The sequence below is a fragment of the Periophthalmus magnuspinnatus genome, chromosome 1 (genome assembly GCF_009829125.3).
Source record: "Periophthalmus magnuspinnatus isolate fPerMag1 chromosome 1, fPerMag1.2.pri, whole genome shotgun sequence".
In the NCBI taxonomy this organism is placed as follows: Eukaryota; Metazoa; Chordata; class Actinopteri; order Gobiiformes; family Gobiidae; genus Periophthalmus; species Periophthalmus magnuspinnatus.
Genome location: NC_047126.1, coordinates 31,446,562 through 31,465,691, shown reverse-complemented (window position 1 = coordinate 31,465,691; position 19,130 = coordinate 31,446,562). Strand labels below are relative to the sequence as shown.

The 19,130-nt window shown below is 39.8% G+C and overlaps 1 protein-coding gene across 1 annotated transcript in view; it reads left to right on the top strand.

Annotated features, from left to right (window-relative positions):
• Positions 1-19,130, top strand: part of ctnna2 (catenin (cadherin-associated protein), alpha 2) — a 212,933-nt gene that overhangs the window by 43,304 nt on the left and 150,499 nt on the right. Inside the window, exon 7 of the mRNA XM_033965687.2 lies at positions 270-473. Coding sequence (XP_033821578.1) covers positions 270-473 — 204 coding nt within the window. The remainder of the gene's footprint in view (positions 1-269; positions 474-19,130) is intronic.

The following is a 19,130-nucleotide window of genomic DNA, read 5'->3' as shown; positions in this document are numbered from 1 at the left end:
AGATGCATAATGTCACATCCAATGAGGCAAAGCAAAGCATTCCGCCCCCATCATAAAATTTACCTGATGACAATCAATACAAATGACATGCAACATAATGTTTGAATGCATATAGAAACCTGAACACTGGTTGGTAGAAGAGCACACGTTCACTTGTTGATCTTTCACAGTGTCTACTGTCTGGTTTACCAAACCCTCTCTGGTCGCTGTTGAGTCCAATTGATCCCATAGTATTGTGTTGACCTTTTGTCCGTCTTTTTGCCTTCCAGAACAAGATCATCCTGGACCCTCTGACATTCAGTGAGGCACGTTTCCGCCCGTCTCTGGAGGAGCGCCTGGAGAGTATCATCAGTGGAGCAGCGCTGATGGCGGACTCCTCCTGCACTCGTGATGACCGCCGAGAACGCATCGTGGCTGAGTGCAACGCTGTGCGGCAGGCCCTTCAAGACCTGCTGAGTGAATACATGAACAATGTAAGTGCTCTGCCTACACAATACTCATCCATGTCTGTCTTCTATGTACACTTACATGATACTACGTTACCAGATCAACTGATACAGGATCAGATCCACTCTAAATACCAGTTTTGGCATAATGTAAATACAGCTATTCATTGGGAGAGTTTATGTTTAAGAATCCTACACCACAGATGTTAGCAATTAAATGCCTCTCCTTGGAAGCTTTGTGAGATTTTGGAAAGTGCTGCAATTATTTTGGCCATGGTAATCGTGACACCAAATTTTAATATTGTCCCATGGCTCCAGGTAAGTTTTTGTCTTTTTTTTTTTTTTTTTTTTACTTTTGATGGATATGAACTTTTAAATACTCTAAAAGTGCTTTTTGGCTTTACTTATGTTAATCAAATACGCTTATAATTCACACACAACTCAACAATGTCTTTTAAAAAAAACTATATATTCTCAAGAGCACATTTTTATCAGGGGGAGGGGAAGATTGATGCAAGGCAGAAACGCACAGATACTCTTGAGAAAGTTAACTTTTAGTCAAATAAATGATGAAAATAAATAAATAAATGCAAGAAACAGAAAGATTTAATGGTGTTGTTTATGCCTAACAGCCTTCAAGTACCATATCGTAAACCACATCTTCCTTATGAGACACAATGATTAAAAATTCAGAGCCGTAGCCTAAATCATTAAACCAAATACAATAAACTCCTGACTCATCACACAGACTACTTTAAAGCAGTAGGCTAATAGTATTGAAAAGTTTTATTTAGCAAATAATAAAACACAAAATAAAAATAATTCAACAAAAAGCAAAATAATGTATCAAAATAAGAATCGAATTGTGTTAAAACAGAATTGTATCGCTGCTGCCCATAACAGCCCAGGTCTCTCCTCACAGTCATTTGGTCATTAACAGATACAAACTTTAATCTGTACACTGTGCCCACTTTACTTCCCCTTTTGATCTGTGTTTAAGCGAGCCCATTTGTCCCTTGGAAAACGGCAGTAAAAAAACTTGAGTATGTTTTATAGAGTAAGTCTCTTTGGCTTCTACTGTATCTCTGCTGTAACAGTGCCATCAGCTGAGCTATTGTTACATGTTTACATTATATCCTCTTGAATTCAGTCTGTTGTAACTTCTCTGGTGATCATTATGTTCTTTCCTGCACACACTTCAACAATCGGGCAATAACCACAATCATATCCCTCAGTTTTCTTCTGTTGTGTGCTGCCAAAAGACATGCTAACATGCTAACAACTTGTCATTATTTGATTTTTGGAACAAATCTATGAATGGATTCTGCTTTAACAATCTAACACCATAATATAGATGCCACTAAAAGAGCATTTTTTTATATTCCATTACTGACGTCTCAAGATCCAGTTATGTCATCATCAGGTGTAAGGTCCAGTCAGTTAGGTGAGGTCAAAACTATAAACTATTATCTAAGTCAGAGTGATGTATGACCACAAGTAAAGTGCATAAATGTAGCAGCGCTGTATCGTCTGCTCAAACATAGAGGCCATTTCTGTAATGCTCTGATGCCACTCTGTTATTCAGAGCCTAGAGATGGGCCAACACAATGATCAATACGCCCCGAGATCCATTTCACATCCAAAGCTTTCTGTTCAACTTGGACACACTGTCATTGCCCTGATGCATGCCTCGCCACAAAACTGGATAATGGATTCTGGATCATTTGGATGAAAAGAATTAGAATTAGAAGTCAAGAAGGGCAAAGGACAAACAGAACGAAAACACAATGCTGCTATAGTTCGTTTACGTCCTGCTTGTTTTATAAAAAAGAATAACATGATATAAAAAAGACATAAGTGGAACAGTATTTTAGATTGAAACAAGTGAAAATGGCAAGAGCATTGTTACACATCAGTCTCTTAAGTAATTCAGGACTGGTTCATTGGATCCGTGAGTTGTGTTTTGGAGGATACAGCTGGGAGACTGTTGACAGCCCCTAGCTATCCCAGGAAGAACACAGACTAAATCATTCAGATGCAAAGAACAAAATGCTCCCTCTTCACAGCTCAGGTCCTCTCTGACTGAATCCACAAGTAGGTTACACTGTTGAAGATCGCTTCAACTCTCACGGCTCTTACACCCAATAAATCCAGCTCAAATGGACAAATGCTGTTATTGTCTTCTTGCTGTTCCGTTAGTGAAGTACAAAAATCAGTGCATAGTTTGGAAAGTTGGAATGGTTTTAAATTCTTTGGCCTCTGGTGATTTGAACTTTTCTCTAAGTATCTAAGGCATTTAGCCAGAAAATGAGTAGAAATAAATCAGTTTCCTCATCAAGCTGGCAGGATGTCTCATGTCTGGTCTATAGGATTGCATTTGGATACACTCAGTTCTTTTGGCCTTGTAAAACAATGCACAAAAATGTTCCCAACTGTTCCCCGTCTGTTCCAGTGCCTTTTTCTCAATTAGTACAACGTTTACATAAGTAATGTAAACACTCACCTTCTCTTTGGGTTTTTCCCCTCTTCTCCCAGTCAAACTGTTCTCCAATCCCAACACACAAATTTTATAGGAAGCTTAAACCACAGCACAAGGTTAATCAATGTGGTAGCTGGCAATAAATTAGGTTCAAGTGACAGGGGAATGTCCATACCTGTCTGGGCGGCTGGTGATCTGTGATTGGTGACAGCAGGCCCGGCTCCCCTCTCGCTGCTGAATCATCAGGAGCAGCTGATTTAGTTACGGCAGCTCCGACAGGGCCAATCTATCAATTGATCCGGGGCATAATGCATTACCCGCTTGGGTCAAGGGAGCCCGGGTAGAATATAGCCATAGCCCGGAGCTGGCCGGGCAGAGGAGGGCACAGACTGGGACAAGTGCTGTGGACAATTTAGAGCGCGAGAACCAGAGCACTAATCTCACTGTTAGCTAAATGTGGCACATAAAATCCAACAGGCTCTTGATCATTAGGCTGTGAGTGATGGCTGTCCTGCACACACAGCTCCTGCGGGAGTTCCCATGTAGAATGCTCAATCAACAAGCGGGTGACTGATTACATAAAGCCAACTGCTCTGTCCACCGCTGTCATTATACGTTGTCACTCTCCCAGTCACACTTTTCACCACCCTAACTGGCAAATGAAACCTGATTTTTCTGGCTTTCAGATTACCTATCGTGATTATGTCTTGCTTCCGAATGGAGCAAGGCATATGGATAAAGAAAGAAATAAATAAAACTGGCCCTTGAACTACCAACAAGAGTCGTTTTAGCAGTACCCATCTCCATTAAATATTACAGGCCTATTGGATGTTGTCAACTCTCTTCTTGTTTGAGAATAGCCTCGTCTTGCACGGCTGTTGAGTAATAAAAATGTCAACCTGTATTTTTTATTAATGTATGGAACAAGTAAAATGCACTTTAGGGAACAGGTACATATTTTTACCTTTGTGCTGATTTATTTATGCAGGAAACAGCAAATGTACAGATTTAAAGCAGACCATGGGTTTGTGTGCTATTTTACGCTCTTTCCCTCAACAACATGCTTTTTATAGACGTGATTGGTCGATTTGACTGACAGAAGTGATCCTGTGTATGTATGTGGAGGTCTGGGAATTTTGAATGTCAGATTCTTTTTTTCTTTTCTTTCTTTATTATTATTATTTTTTTTAATATATGAAGTCTTGCAGGATGATATTGGCATATTGACTTGTTTTCTCACTCACATTGGTGAATTTTGAGCATTGACTGGCACAGCATGGGGTATGTGTAGGTGGTGATCAATTGTAAACCTCAGAGTTGAAGCATGTTGCAGCTAAAAACTAAGATTGTTTTGAAAGAAGGTGAAAAGGTCCTTCTCAAAAATTGGATGTATTTGTGTCATCTATAGTAACATGGTTGGCAATTGATGTTCTGTTGTGGGGATTACTAAAATGTTTTCTAAGTGCTCCTGACCTGCAAATTTCTTTTGAATATTGTACCATGGGCAAAATGCGAAGAGAGGCAAACAACAAAGCTAATCGATAGTAGCCGTGTCCCTGGCTGCTCTGTCGTGCTCGTCTATCTCTCCCAAATCTGGCCAAAGGGCACAGTTGTAACAATTGGATCTGTGACTTTACTTTAACACAGCTTTCTGAAGGCTAATTGTAAGTGTTGGGGGCTTCAAGGACAATGCTGGTAGAGCTATTAAAGCGTAGAGGATATAGTAGACTCATGCCCACTATGCTTTGCTGCTGAAAACATGCAGCCTGTTTGGGAAGAGAAATTCAGAATGTAAACGTTGTCAAGGGTAACAACACTGAGGCAATCTTCTTTTGCGATTGTGCTTTTCTTGAGCAGGCCTGCCATGCTCATTACATGACTGCTGCCCTATTTTCCTTTTCCCCCAAGGATTTACATTCTAGGAAGCTGGTATGTCTTAGATGAATTTTATGGGTGAATATCTCGTTGGTTGTCTTTTTAAGGTGTTACCCTAAAGCCTACATGGTAAATGGTCACATTTTTATATAGCGCTTTTCCACCTTCAGGCATTCAAACGCTGTACATCAAGGAACCACTCACCCATTCGCACGCATATTCATACACCAGTATACGCAGATCCTGGGGGCGAAATGGGTTAAGTGTCTTGCCCCAGGACACAACGTCACCATTCATCTGTGGGAGCTAGAATTGCACTGCCAACCTGTGGGTTAGTGGATCTGACCGCTCAGATCATGATGTTTATGTCGAGAGTGGGCTTTGATCAGTGGACAAACACTCTACCAACTCATCTACTGTCATCCCATACATGAACATCTTTTGATTTAATAGAACGGCTATGTTTGTTTTGTTTTTTTCTTTTTTTATAAAATCTCTGTAATTTATTGCTCCTCCTACAACAATTTTTGGCTCTTTCTATTGCCAATTCACGTTTTTATACAGCAAACCTTTCTGTGCAACACATTTCCCTTATATAAGAAGTTATTATAAGACAGACATAGCTAAAATTAATATTTTAAACCCTTTGTTTGATTTATACTGGCATTGTCACACTTGTTATCCTCCCAGACTCACTGTAGATGCACCGTTAAATATCCCAGGCCAGCAATAAATCATGGAGTCCCCACAGTGTCCCATGCCCTCCATCCCATCTGTCAACACCTAATGTGCCACACGACAAGCTGCAATCCACACTGCACAAAGCGCTCACTAAACAATGTGTCTTATCAAGTCTCTGATCCCTGCTTCAAAGACACTGCTCCTATAGGTGACCACTGCAAGGCCACTTCTGGTTACTGTGGTCAAACTACCTTAAACCACATGTATGAACATTTTCACTGATTTTGTGTTTGACTTTTTGTATAAGGTAACACTAATCTTGTTCATAAGGGATGTAATAACTTTTTTTAACTACTGACAAACCTTAGATTCTTTATGTGTAGATCATTTTAGGCCAGAACATCAGTTTCAGTCCATTCGTTGTAGCCAGCCACATGCTGCATTTTATTTTTCCACTTTTAGTCCTGATATTTTCTCATTACTATCACACCTGCCTACCACTGGGCCAGAACATAGCTTTTGATTATGTTCATGTAAATATCGTAGCATGCAGCCAGTGTAATGCAGCATAATCCTCATTCGCATTAGCCACGCTCAGCTGCTATTGTGCAGAGGAGCTTCTGTAGGCGGCACATGGCAGTTAGTGCGCCCCCATGTCACCATTTTCGATTGAGGTGATCAGATACATATTAGACTTGAATTGAGTTTTTAGGCTAAGTCATATTAGCAGAGGAGATAGAATTATCCACGATCACATTAATGTAATATAAAGCTCTCAGATCTAACAGTGGTATTGCATTAGAAGGCTGCCAGTCCTTCTGCACGCTCCCTCCTCCCCTCACCGCCTATCTGCCTCAAGGACTTGAGGCTGTGTGCCGCGTGCTGCGCTAACATGATTGACATTGATAGCTGGATCAAAGTATAGAATCAACCCTAATATTATTACGTGAGTAGACATGGACGCAAAGACCTGGCTATAACTGTATTAGCCGCTACGTATGTTGGGTCTATGGATGCTGGGGGCTCACTGTATTGGGAAATCAGGCATGCAGGCTGCAGTCTGTGTGTGCTTGTGCATGGAGATGTCTGGCGGCTGTGGATGGTTCCATGTTTGTCACTGGGATTAAAACATGCTACTGTGGGTGGAATTTGCCTTAAACCAGACCTATTGTGTTTGTGTCTGCTATATAGTTATAATCTATGACACCCGTGGATCATTATGTTTCAATTTGCACAGTTTAAATCACAATATTTATCTAAAATGACTTAATAAAAGAAACAAGTCTAGTTACTTTCACGTTAGAAAACTGAGATGCCCAATGGGAGCTGACATTGTCGTAAACATAACAAATAATCGTGTCTTGGCCCTTCCTGTGGATAGCTGCAGATCACACTAGCAAGTAGCAGACTTTTTTCATTTGTACCAGAACGACTACGTGAAGCTGCCGAATCCTATGCATATTATCGATTTAAGAAAATAACGTTGCTGTACAGAGCAGAAGGCGTATGCCGGTGGTGGTAAAAGTGCGGATTGATCAGCGATATGGCGTCTTAAAAATATAAGATTAAAGATTACTCAAATTTGCATGAATCACTTCAAATATAACTTCAAGGGGGTAAATGAAGGGGAGACAACTATAACATGGTTAAAAGCTCTGAAAAGTCCATTTTGCATAATAGGTCTGCTTTACGTTGCAGTCTTCAACTAGTCCGTTTTCAACTAGGGTGAGTACTTTTTATATAGAGTAAGGTCATTGCTATAAATGTGTATAGCGGATATATATATATTCAGACATTTATGGGTGAAAATAAAAGGAACACAGTATTCATTAAAAAAGAAACATTTTAACCTGCCATCAAAATAATTATTACCCCAGAACTTTTTGCTTTTACTCTTTGATTGTCCCTCCACTATTATATTTGTAATTCAGCCTTTTCCAACAAATATATTTACACTTTTGCACTTTTCTTTTCCTCCAGTGACAATGACAACCAATCAGCTCAATTCTCGTACACAAAAACAAGCGACACATTTATCATATTGATTTTTGTCCATGTCTCCCTTTTATGATATTGTTACTCAGCAACAGAGTCAGATTTCATTACACCCTGTGGATCCATATAACTGCACAAACTCATCTTGGTGTCACTAATAAAGCTATTACTTAGGTGGAGAAAGGCCCTAAATGGTTTTTCATGGCTTCTAGATGATAATTACCTCCTGCATTGAGAAAATATGAGTCTACGTTGTCAGTGAAGATTGAGAAGAGGCTGTGTGTATTTTGAATGCACGTCATAGCTCAGTGACCTTTTAAAGAAACTGGTTGTTGTTCTGTTAGATCATGTAGTCTATAGACACCCAATTCTGCCCTGTTCTTTTATAATGCATTATTGATTTTTACCAGCTTTATTACTCTATTTAAAGGGCAAAAAGCATCTGTGTCTCTATCGCAAAATGACATGAGAAATTAGTTTTTTTTCTGTACACTGAGTTTAGATGGTGTCTAGCACTCTTGCCTTGCAGCAAAAACGTTCTGGGTTTGACTCCCGGGTCATCTGGGCTTTTCTAGCTTACATGTTACTCCTCATGTCTGGGTGGATTTCCTCTGAGCACTCTGATTTCCCCAAGCAACACAAAACATGCACCATGAGTAAAATGCTTCAGCTATGGTGAAGCTCAAAATCTGGAGATGGGTCCCTGGGCGCTCCTGACAAGTTTTTACAAGTTTTCTCAGCAACATTGAAAGATGTGTTAAATGCAGAAGACATTTTCATAAGGACAATACATTGCCTTTAATAAGCCTGTTAAGATAAATGCTATATCAACTCATTGTTCAATATATGTTAGATGGAACAATACTTTTTGGGGGTCAGTATTTATCGTGAGTACTTTTTCTTTACACTACTAGTACATTTTTTATTATTTTTCTGAACTACAATGAGATTTAAGCTGTAGATAGTTTGTATCTATAATGAGTTATAGAAGTTCATTTTTTCATTTTACTTTTGTTGCATTCAGTTATTTGATTTTTGCAGCTCACATTGTAACATTTAGAATACTTTTTGGGGGATAATTCTGCTTCATGGTTTCACTATTATTGTGTATCATCTATATTTACTTCACCAATATATCGTACTTCAAAATGTGTTATCATGACAGGCCTAGCCCTTAACTGACCTTTTTATGAATGTTTTTAAAAGCATGTTTAAGTATCCCAGTGCATTTTTATAGCACGATGAAGCTAAACCAATTATTCCTTTGAACTGAATTGTATTTGCTTTTTGAATATTTTTTTTTACCTGTGTTTTTGAAGTGATCTCTGATTGTTCTTGGCCACTGTTTACTTTTGATTCTGCTCTGTGGTCAGTCACAATGTCTAATCAGAAAGACTGTCAGCGTGGGTGTCCTTCAAAGCTTTTCACTCTATAAACTCCAGCGTTGCTTTTGCCAGCGGACTGTCTCAAGTGCTGCCCATGATGCCCTGCAGTGAGTGTGTTTCTCTGATTAATGTGACAGGCCAATGCAAATCTTTAAATGAAACAATCTAAAAACATTACAATTTCTATTCAGCGGAGACCGACTTGTATGATTGGGTTTTTAGATTCATTCACTGACCCTTTTTCAGCCTTGCCAGTTTTTTTCCTCCTTTAAAAAGTTGGAGGTGTTGTTTTAAGCATTGGTATTTCGGTAAAAAATGGGTCTTTGGCGTTGGGCTAAGAATAGCTGTCCAGGTAAGAAGGGCACCATTTTTCAGAGGATGTAGACTCTAAATTTGCGTTTAAGACCTGCTCCTCTGCGCAGGGAGGTTGCATTAGTTATATATATACAGCTAAAATCTGTCTCCCATCTACTGGTTCAGCGGACAGCTAATTTAAGTAGAGAAAAACATACAAATGCCATGCGCAAAAATAGATCCAAAAAAACATTTGCACTTTATTTTTCTCAAGTAAAGATATTTCCCTCGCTCCAAAAAGACACTGCCTTGCCTGACTTCCATATTTCAATTGGTGCAGTATCTCACACAGCATCACAGTATTGTATTTGATCACAATAAGACTTATAAAACTGACCGTGCTGTGAACTGTTCTGGCTCCTGACCATACCAGTAGCACCAGCCTCTGCCGTACAGCCGAGGCCATTTGGCTTTGTGCACTGGCAATAAAAGAGCTCTTATTGGCCTGACTGGCTCCAGCAGACAGACTCTATGTTCTGCCATAACTGCTTCACCTTCATTTTAGAGTTTTAATTAAATGCTTCAGCTGTGAGGAAAGATCTGCACATTTTTCCTGCTCATTTGGAAGTGGGGAGAAAACACAAGCCCAAATATATCTGTTTTTACGCTCCCGGTAGGTAGTTTATCTCTATTTTCACACACTAACAAGGGCCTCGCTTCCCTCCTCCCCTGTTTTTGAAGTGTAGCATCTCGTGAAGACAATGATGATGACCTAATTTGCATCAGAGGGTTTGTAAAGTGGACTGAAACACCCGAGTTCCACCTTTTACCTCTGTTTGATTTAATAATGATGACGCTACCATTGTTCAAACAAAATGGCTCATGTGCATATATACTCCCCTCCACGGTGGGCCTACACCTGCCAGTCTCTATATATAGACAACTATAGTACAATAGAAGGCATGTGTGGAGTCCATTAGAGAACATCAAGTTCCATTTAGACCTTGAGCTGAATGCCCACAGTGCTTTGCTCCTTTCATCTCTCCAGTGGATTTAGCGATAGGGATCCCACATAACACGGAGTAATCATGTGTGAGGAACAGAAATGGAGCGTGTGGAAATCACCACTAAGTATGTGAGCGTTAGCTGCAGGAGGCACAGAGCGTTTAACCTTAACAGCATAGTCCCGCAGCACGTGCACTGAAGCTGACCACGGAGAGGTCTGGACGCAAGTAGGACAACAGAGCTTCTGCGGCCCCTCCGGGAACTCAAGCTGTCCGTGGAGGAATGTTCCAAACTGAACTGGAATGAACAAAACTATTTAAGAATTCAGTAAGCCTGTTGTAATAAAAAAAAAAAAAAAAACATTTTGAAGCTTGATATATATTGCTACTATTGAGATGTATTGCAATAAACGATAATATTGAAACTACTTTATGCCATAAAGATAATCCCAGTAAACCGTTTTAAACAGACAGTATCATACAAAAGGCCTCAGCTGCAACAAATAAATTACAGAATGAAACAATAATTAGCCGTAGCCAAGTCACCTATTGAACATTTTACTGCTCAAATGTTATAGTATTAAAATAAAAATACCCAAAATCTCTCCACTTTTACAAAGAAAATGTACACATGTTAAATACTGAGCCCCAAAATATATTGTACCAGCTTTCATATAGTTGATATGGTGATTATCGTGCCAGGCCCAGAATTCAGGCACTAACTTGTCACTTTTAAAACACAGTAGAAATTGTGGACTAAGTGCTTCATGTCATCTGCTGTTCCTTAAAAAGCATTTCATACATGACTAGGGTTGTCAAAAGCATCAGAAATCAAACACCGGTATTAATCTTAGTATCGAAACTAGCTACTCATTTGAGCAGGTATTGATCTGAAAAAAATGTCATGTTGAGCTGTATCAGAACCAACCACATAGACTAGTATACACCCATGGACCATATGGAACCTACCTGGACACTGATTACACAGATATAAGGCCACATGGGAATAAAAGAAAGTATTAATGATGTTGTCTAAATAAAGTTTTTTGTTATCCTCATGGTATCCTTGGTATCAAAATAAGGTTCAAAATTTTAGTGTACCTCCACAAATTTCAAAAGATGCATGGACATGGGGCATAATGGAGATACCTATGATAACATGCCATCTTAAAAATCGCAAGCAGTTTTGGCCCACCTTATTTTCTTCATTTTTGTCCAAGACCTTGTGAACAATGGATTTACAAGGCAAAACCATGAAATTACCCAACATTTACATTCACCTTTTCAAAAATCCTTAAACATCCTTCCCTGTTTACATAGCACTGAAATCGTGTTTCCTCACTTAATTGTGTTATCACGGCCGTAGCCTCTTCATCCCTCTGTACCTATGCAGCGGGCTGTCCTGGTGACGCGTGCATGCCACAGCTCCTGCACGTACAGTGGCACATAAATGATTGTGCCCTGCAGGCATGCAGTGCCACACTTCCACTGCGTATGGAGGAGATGGGATTAAGTCGAGCGTGTAAGAGGACAAGTTTGCTCTGTGCATTTACATTTTATATAGTAGGTGTGTGTCGTTTTTTCACATCACAGGTCAAAGCACACAGAGGTGAGCGTATGGTAGGAAAATGACACCTGGAAAGCAATAAAAGAACACTCAGAATAGACTTGCTTTAGTTGCAGTTTTTTTCTTTTTGTTGTCATTACTGAGCAGTGACGCCTAACTCCTCAGCCTTAAACCAGGACAAGCATATCCAGAAGCGTAAAGATTAAGAGGAAACCACTCTCCAAATATCATCGAAATATCTAAAAATATGCTTTCCCTTCGTACTGTTTCCACAGGTACTCCATATGGTCAATAATCAATCTATGCTAATCGTAGAGAGAAGGCTTTAGGGTTTACATTGTAAAGACCACATGGGTCCTCTTAGCCTGTGGGTTCACTTAGATGGGCTGAAATCTGTTACAAATATTTTTGTGTATGGTCATCATTATGTTGATTAGATGTATAGCTGTTTGTGCCCCCTCCAGATGCACGGGTTATTTAAGTGGAGTATAGAGTGATGTCACATGCCAAGTTGGACCCATACCAGCGCTGTCAAAGCCGCGGAGCTAACTGTGTGTATTTAATATCATTTTTGGATTATTGTGCTTTCTGCGTGTTGTTGGATTATGTTCTCCTGGGTTTGGACATCCTAATCCAACCGGACTGTGCCATATTCGTGATCAGAGCCGCCGGCTTCATTTCAAACACTGGCAAACAAATAAATCACTTGCTACGTGACGTGCGTAAAACTTTAGAACTTCTGGGACAAGTTAACTGGAATTAAGATTGTGGTGAATTGGTTGTGTGTGTCTGAACTGTTAATTTTTCTTATTATCAACACTTAAGCTGGTTATGGTGTAAACTGGGGTGCCCTTGAGCGTGGGGAGGTGAATATCCTTGGCCATTCATTTATTGATACGGCATCAATAAAAAGCCGGTTATTGAAGGCCAAAAGCAACTTCTTGTATTTCATTATTTCACCCCCGCTGATGTGAGTAGATCCTCCTGTGACCTTAAAGTAGCGTTGTAGCTTTTTCTCTGTGGAAGACAGGTGAGTTGTTACAACATAAGATCAGATCTCTGTTTGTAATGCACTTACCATCTTTAATAAAGCCTAATTAAAAAGTGAAAGAGTTACAGCAACAGTGACCTGCCTTGAGGTGGTGCTAGTGAGAGAGGATAAAATGACTGACATGAAGAGGCAGTTCCCATCGGAGCCCCCCGTGGGCGATGCCTGTGTCCAGTGTGGCGGCCAGTCACACAAACATGCCTCGTCAAAACCAGCCTTGGCTTATTTCATTAATTACTGTGCATCATTAGCAGGATGAGGCATTGCAATTGTGAACTGAAGCATTTTTTGGTTCTGTTTTTAATTAAATGTATGCATATTTGCTCTGGGTGGGAATGAATAAGCCGTGCACAATTATGGTTCTTGATTGTGAAATGCACGCATGGTTACACAATATTCCATCAATAAGTGGTAGTCATTACATCGAGAGGTCAAGGCTTCTCCTAGGCATTCAGATAGCTTGTATTTACTAAATTACTAATGATCCATAGAAATGCAGACCGCGTGTTTAGGTTGAAGCGTTGAACACATTTACCCACGTATACTTGCATAATTAAATTTTATTGTAACATGTTTTGCAAAAGCGGCTCTTATGTTGTACCCTCATGAAAAACATATCTGGAGTTGGATTTTTGTTATGTTTTTGCATGTTCCAGTTTTTCAATATTATCATTTATCGTCTATATTCACTTCAGCAATATATTGAACTTCAAAATATGTTGACAGGCCTAGTCCATACACCTTTACCAGATCTTTTCAGCATTGCCTCTTGGTCAGTTTACCACAAGCATACATTGTTTTAGCTTGTTATAGACTATTCTCTTCTTTACTGTTTTAGAGGTGCAGACCGATCACCTTCTGCTGGTATTTTGTATAACCCCAAGGTGTCCGGAGCGGTTTAAAAGCCTGAATACTTCGTAATAGAGTCTTTACTGATGAAATACTGGAGCAACGCAAGACCAAACTAAAGGGACAAATCTAAGGCTGTCTTTGATTACATCTGAGAAATCACTTGACAGGCCAACTCCACGCTTTATCTTTGAAATGGGCTGCAGTGGAGTCCACCAGCAGAATACACCCTCGTGGTCTTTCCGTGTTGATTTGGGGTCACGGCTAGTTATTAACCCTTCCACTTGAACGTCTCTGTCATGAGCAAACAGCCTGGAGTAAATAATCATACCCTGCTTGACCTCCTCACCCCTGACCAAACCACAAAGGCTAACACCAGTGACCTGCAGCCCCCCCACCCCCCAACCTCTACCAACCAAACGTAGATATTGTTTCAAAGATCAAACTTGTGGGCTGGCACCACGGAGGCCTCATAGGTTGTTTGTTAAAGTCTACACATCCATAAATCATATGCTTTCCATTACAGCGCCTGTCCATACTGCCCAAGCCATGGCTCGCTGGTGACACTTTGAAACAGTCATGTCTCCCGGCCTGCACGACCCGCTATGACAATAAATCAGAGTTATGATGTGCGATCTTTAATAGATTTGGGATGGCATGGGAAACTGAGGTCGTATGCCAACTTAGGACGGCTAAACTGTTAAAAATGAATTGCTGGGAGATGTTATCAACTAAAAGCATGTCAGCGATAAATCAAAATACAATTACTTACTACATGCAATGTGCATAATACACAATGATAATGAATTCCAGCTCACGTAACTCAACTGTATAAGTCAATGTTGTCAGTGCTTCTGAAATACTGTCCAGTTGCTGTTTACGTTTCACTGTTAGCGGTGTATGCTACAGCAAAAAGTTAATTAGACAATTTTCCCACACATTCACTGTGAATGGTTATATTCCCCTGTCACTTAGTCAGAACATGACAGGGACTGACCAATGGAGGCGTGGGAAAATATGTCTTTGGCATTAAAGTGAGAATTCCTCAATCACAATATGACAATATCGTCATATTGCCCAGCCCTTTTCAGAATGAGCTAAAATTACTATACAAATCTATTCACCATCACACATTAAATGTTCTTACTCCAGCAGCATGGCTGTCTAGCTTCTTTGAATGTAAAACACATTATGCATATACTTACTAATGCAAGCATGAGTAATGCATATATCCCTTTAAAAAGCCCATCTGAAAATGTATTCTGCAACAGCAGCAACCTCACCTGTTTTCGTATGTTTATAGTTGTGTGTTTACTAAATGCACCGGAGCACACTGGAGTGGGAAAGGCACTGAGCTGTTGAAATGGGCAGAAGGGTGTGATGGTGCAAAGCAAATATAGTGCAGCAGCTATAGAACTGATAAACAGGGCCATCTCAATTGTGCTCAGTCAGGCAGAGCAATGATAACTGGATCATAACTAGATAATCTGGCTCCATTACAAATGACCCAGCTTTGTTCTGAGAGGCACAGGCCAAAACGGCTTTTTCGCTTTGGAGCGGCTTCTCCTGCTGCTTTCTCATCCCCATCACGTCTTATGTTAATTGGCGCATGGGCAACTTAATATTCCAGAATTGCTGTGAAAACACTGATGAGCCCCGTTCTCAGATAAGGATAACAATTTGAGCAGAATCAGTGGAGACAATCTGTGCTCTTTCTGCTGGCAGATCTGTCATTTCTGTGAGCTCTTGTGGTTCTGCAGCAGCTGGCCATAAGATAACAGCAGGCTGCCACATACATTTGTAAACCGGGCACAGGTTTGTACAAATAACAGTACACTTACGCTTTTTCATCACAATAACAGATTGTTTAGGACTTAATTATATTTTTGGAATAAATATTGTAACATGTACTCTAATCAGGCAGTGATGCCACACACATCATTTCCTTGGCATAGTTTATGTAGTGGAGATTATATAAAGTAAATATATGAAAATGAGCATGTATAACATTTTTTATTGATCTTTATTAATACAGCGAGAGCCCATTGAGAGTACCAGAGTCTTTTTCATGAGCGCCTTGTTCAAATACAGAACAACACAAAAACCACAAACAACACAAAAACTACATAAGCTATTTAAAACATTAAAAGCAGGTACAGGTGTGAGTATAAATGTTTATCACCAGATTATTAAAGTGCATTATTATAGGTAGTGGGTCAAACGTGGGTTGAAACGTGGCGGGTCATGTGCCGTTCATTTCCTGTCTATATCTGCTGACTTTGTACAAGACTTTGGTCACACAAGTGTTTTTTTGTTCTTATATTTTGATTTTCTGTTCAACAAGGCATTATTATAGTGAACACAGGAGTCATGTCTTAATCAGCCCCCCTTGTTAAAGGGAGATTTTTGCAGACAATAGCTGGACTAATCATTTGATCCACATTTGAATAGCTGATTACAAAGTTCTTTTTCCACACGCAACCTTAATTTAATAAACAATTTGTATGCCAATTTTGTCATTACATCCGTATGTGGATGGGGGTAAGCAGGGTCATTTCAGGGATTTTTGGGAGTAGTGTTCATATGTTTTGCGTTGCACAAGATTTTGTGTAAAGATGTAAATACCTGCCATCAGTAGTCATGAATAATAGTGCATTAGGGAGACAGAGTACAAAGACACATGTCCCCGTAATGCTGCAATGTACCTCATATTTTCAGCAATAGTTTCTTTTTTCCAAGACAGCACCTTGTAGCCAACTGAATATTTTGTTTCTTCTTTGTTGTTTATAGTAAAAGAAAGTATTTTAAATGTATCTCTCCAGCATAGGTTCTGTGTATTCATTGTGTGTAACTGACGTTTGCTTTCTAAAATACTCATATTACCTGTGTTGATTATGTTATTCACTCCTTATTTTGTTCCATTATGTAACCAAGCAACCCACGCCCTTTCGAGGCGCATCATGAACTTCTCCAAACATTAACACCACCCACTATTGGAATGTAAATGAAATCTCTAAATTCCACTTCCTCAAGTAATGTTTTTCTACTAAAATGTTGCCCTCCCTAAACTTTTCACAGTGAAAATACCTCTGCCATCCAACACCGAAAAGTCCTCTCTGCTCCAAATCCCTGTGCATAAGGACTCTGGATTGTCTTGTGCTTAAACTAATCTTTACCCTATATGTTGCGGCATATGTTTGAAAACACAAAGAAGGAAAGTGCTGTTGGCTGCAAACTAAATGCCATGCTGGCTTTGTATCTGGGTCAGGTCACGGCAAGTGTTTCGGTACCAGCTTTGGAGACAAAAGTGCAAGAAAAATCTGTAAAAAACAGTCTTTGACAGTTGATATTTTTCTTCAAAGATGCCTCATGAAGTCTCGCTGCCATTTTAAATACTGCTCCAAGGGTGCGTGATAAATCTGAGGGGGTCAAGGTTGTGAGATTGTCATAAATCCCATTTGGTTACTTATTGTTTGGACACTTCATCACGGTCGGAGATTTTAAATAGCTCATCCAGCCTCTATTTTCAGTGGATATCAATCTCCTCCATACTCGAGCCAAGTCTGAAGTAAAGAAATATGCCATCTGCCAGAGCCTGTCGCTGTATAGATTGAATTGGGGGAGACTCAGGGTGGGGTCCCTGTAGATTTGAGGCAGCTATTTCTTTTTTCCGAGGAGGGGGTCTCTAAGGGATAGTGTATATTGAGTTTGTTTTGAAAGTGATGCTTCCATTAGATAGAAGCCAGTCATCTGCTTCAGTGCTAATGCTGGCAGAATGCCTGATTCAGCATCACTCAGTGGGCAAAAGTGATGGAACACTGCACCAGTCAAAAAGCACTTGAACATAAAATCATCCTGTGATGCAAATGAGTGCCCGTGAATACATGTAGCCAATCTGCAAGGACAACAAGCCCCATCACTCTTGCTCCAGACACGCCTAATGCTACACTGAAAAGGAACTTCGCTCTGCCGTTGCATTCAAATCTACAGACCTATTCTTTAGCCCCAGTTGGACATTGATGAATGTCCAACAGAGGATGATTATTTAAATTGCCAGTTACAGAAAAGACCACATTTAAAAGTCTATTGTGTCGTAAGCCTCTCTGTGCCGACTTTTTAGGGCTATTATAGATAAGACTTGTCTGTTTTGAAAAGACTTGGACTAAAAACTGAAAAAAAGTATAAATTGTGTTATATAAATTAAATTATATTACTATATTTAACTTGTATAAGTTCACTTTCAACCTTGGCAGTTACGTACTCCTCTTGTAACAACAACTGGTTTGCCCAAATGGTAATAGCTCAGTTATATAATATAGCATTACAGCATAAGGCCTGGTTGACCTAAAGGTAATAACAGTCATATAACATGTGGTCTTAACATTCAACTGTATTTATAAACTTGCAGCTTCTTCCGTCCCTGTCTGTTCCACTGAGGTTAAATATGGTCAGTAAACACATTAATAAACATTCAATATTAACATTCACTCAGTGTGCTGTGCTTTAATTGGATCGGTCCTGGTCAGTGTTTTGCATTTATTTCAAATATCTTACCTTTCCATCTCCTGAAGTCTATTCACTCCTGATGAGCTCTCTCCATCAAAACAAATTAAGCTGTGCTCTTTGTCATGTCGATTTGCATATTTGCTGCATTAGTCTCCGGTCATTTCAGTCCCTCATGTCTTACCTGACCACACTGTCCATTTGGGTTCCTCCTTTGTGAGGTCTTAATAGGTTTATTACGTCCATTCAGTCCGGCCCATATAACCTCAGTGGACAGTTACATCCTTGATAAAGCTGACTTATTCAAATGCACTGATGCCGAAGCTCATCCAAACACATTATGAGTTAAAGCGTAGCTAAAACACATGAATGAATGAATGAATAAGATGATGCAAACATGAACAAATTGTGTGGTGGTCCAATCGCTGTGCCACTCAGCGACACAGGCAGCCATTAGTCATGCTCAAGGTCTGCACCATTATTCATCACAGACTCGACGCCCCTTTAATTCTTCTCCTTAAAAGGCCCCACAGTAGATTTGGCAGGTTCTGAGTCAGCATGGGAGCAAGTAGTGAAACAAAAGTGGATTGGCTTTTTAAGGCTATAATGTTTTGTGTAAGCTCCAAGATTTGTCTTCTATCCGGTTTCTGTAAAAGGTGTTATACACTAAAACATAAAAAATATGAACAATATCAATTTAATTTATGTTGTGTCAGGCATTTACACCATCCGCTAAAGGTATAGTGTGTACACCATCCACACAAGGTATACTGTATACTGTGTGCTGCAGGCGGCACGCTGTGTTTTAAACTGCTTTTTCACTTGTCACACATTGATTAACAGTAAAACATCCTAATGACAGACCTTTTGCTCAATGCCACACTTTCAAACACATATAAAAGCTTCAGTGTTGTGTTTACTTTAAATAATCAATTTTACATACAACTATTGCTCTGCCAAGCTATTATGCAAATGTGCTAAAGGCCGGCTGGCTGATTTGTAAC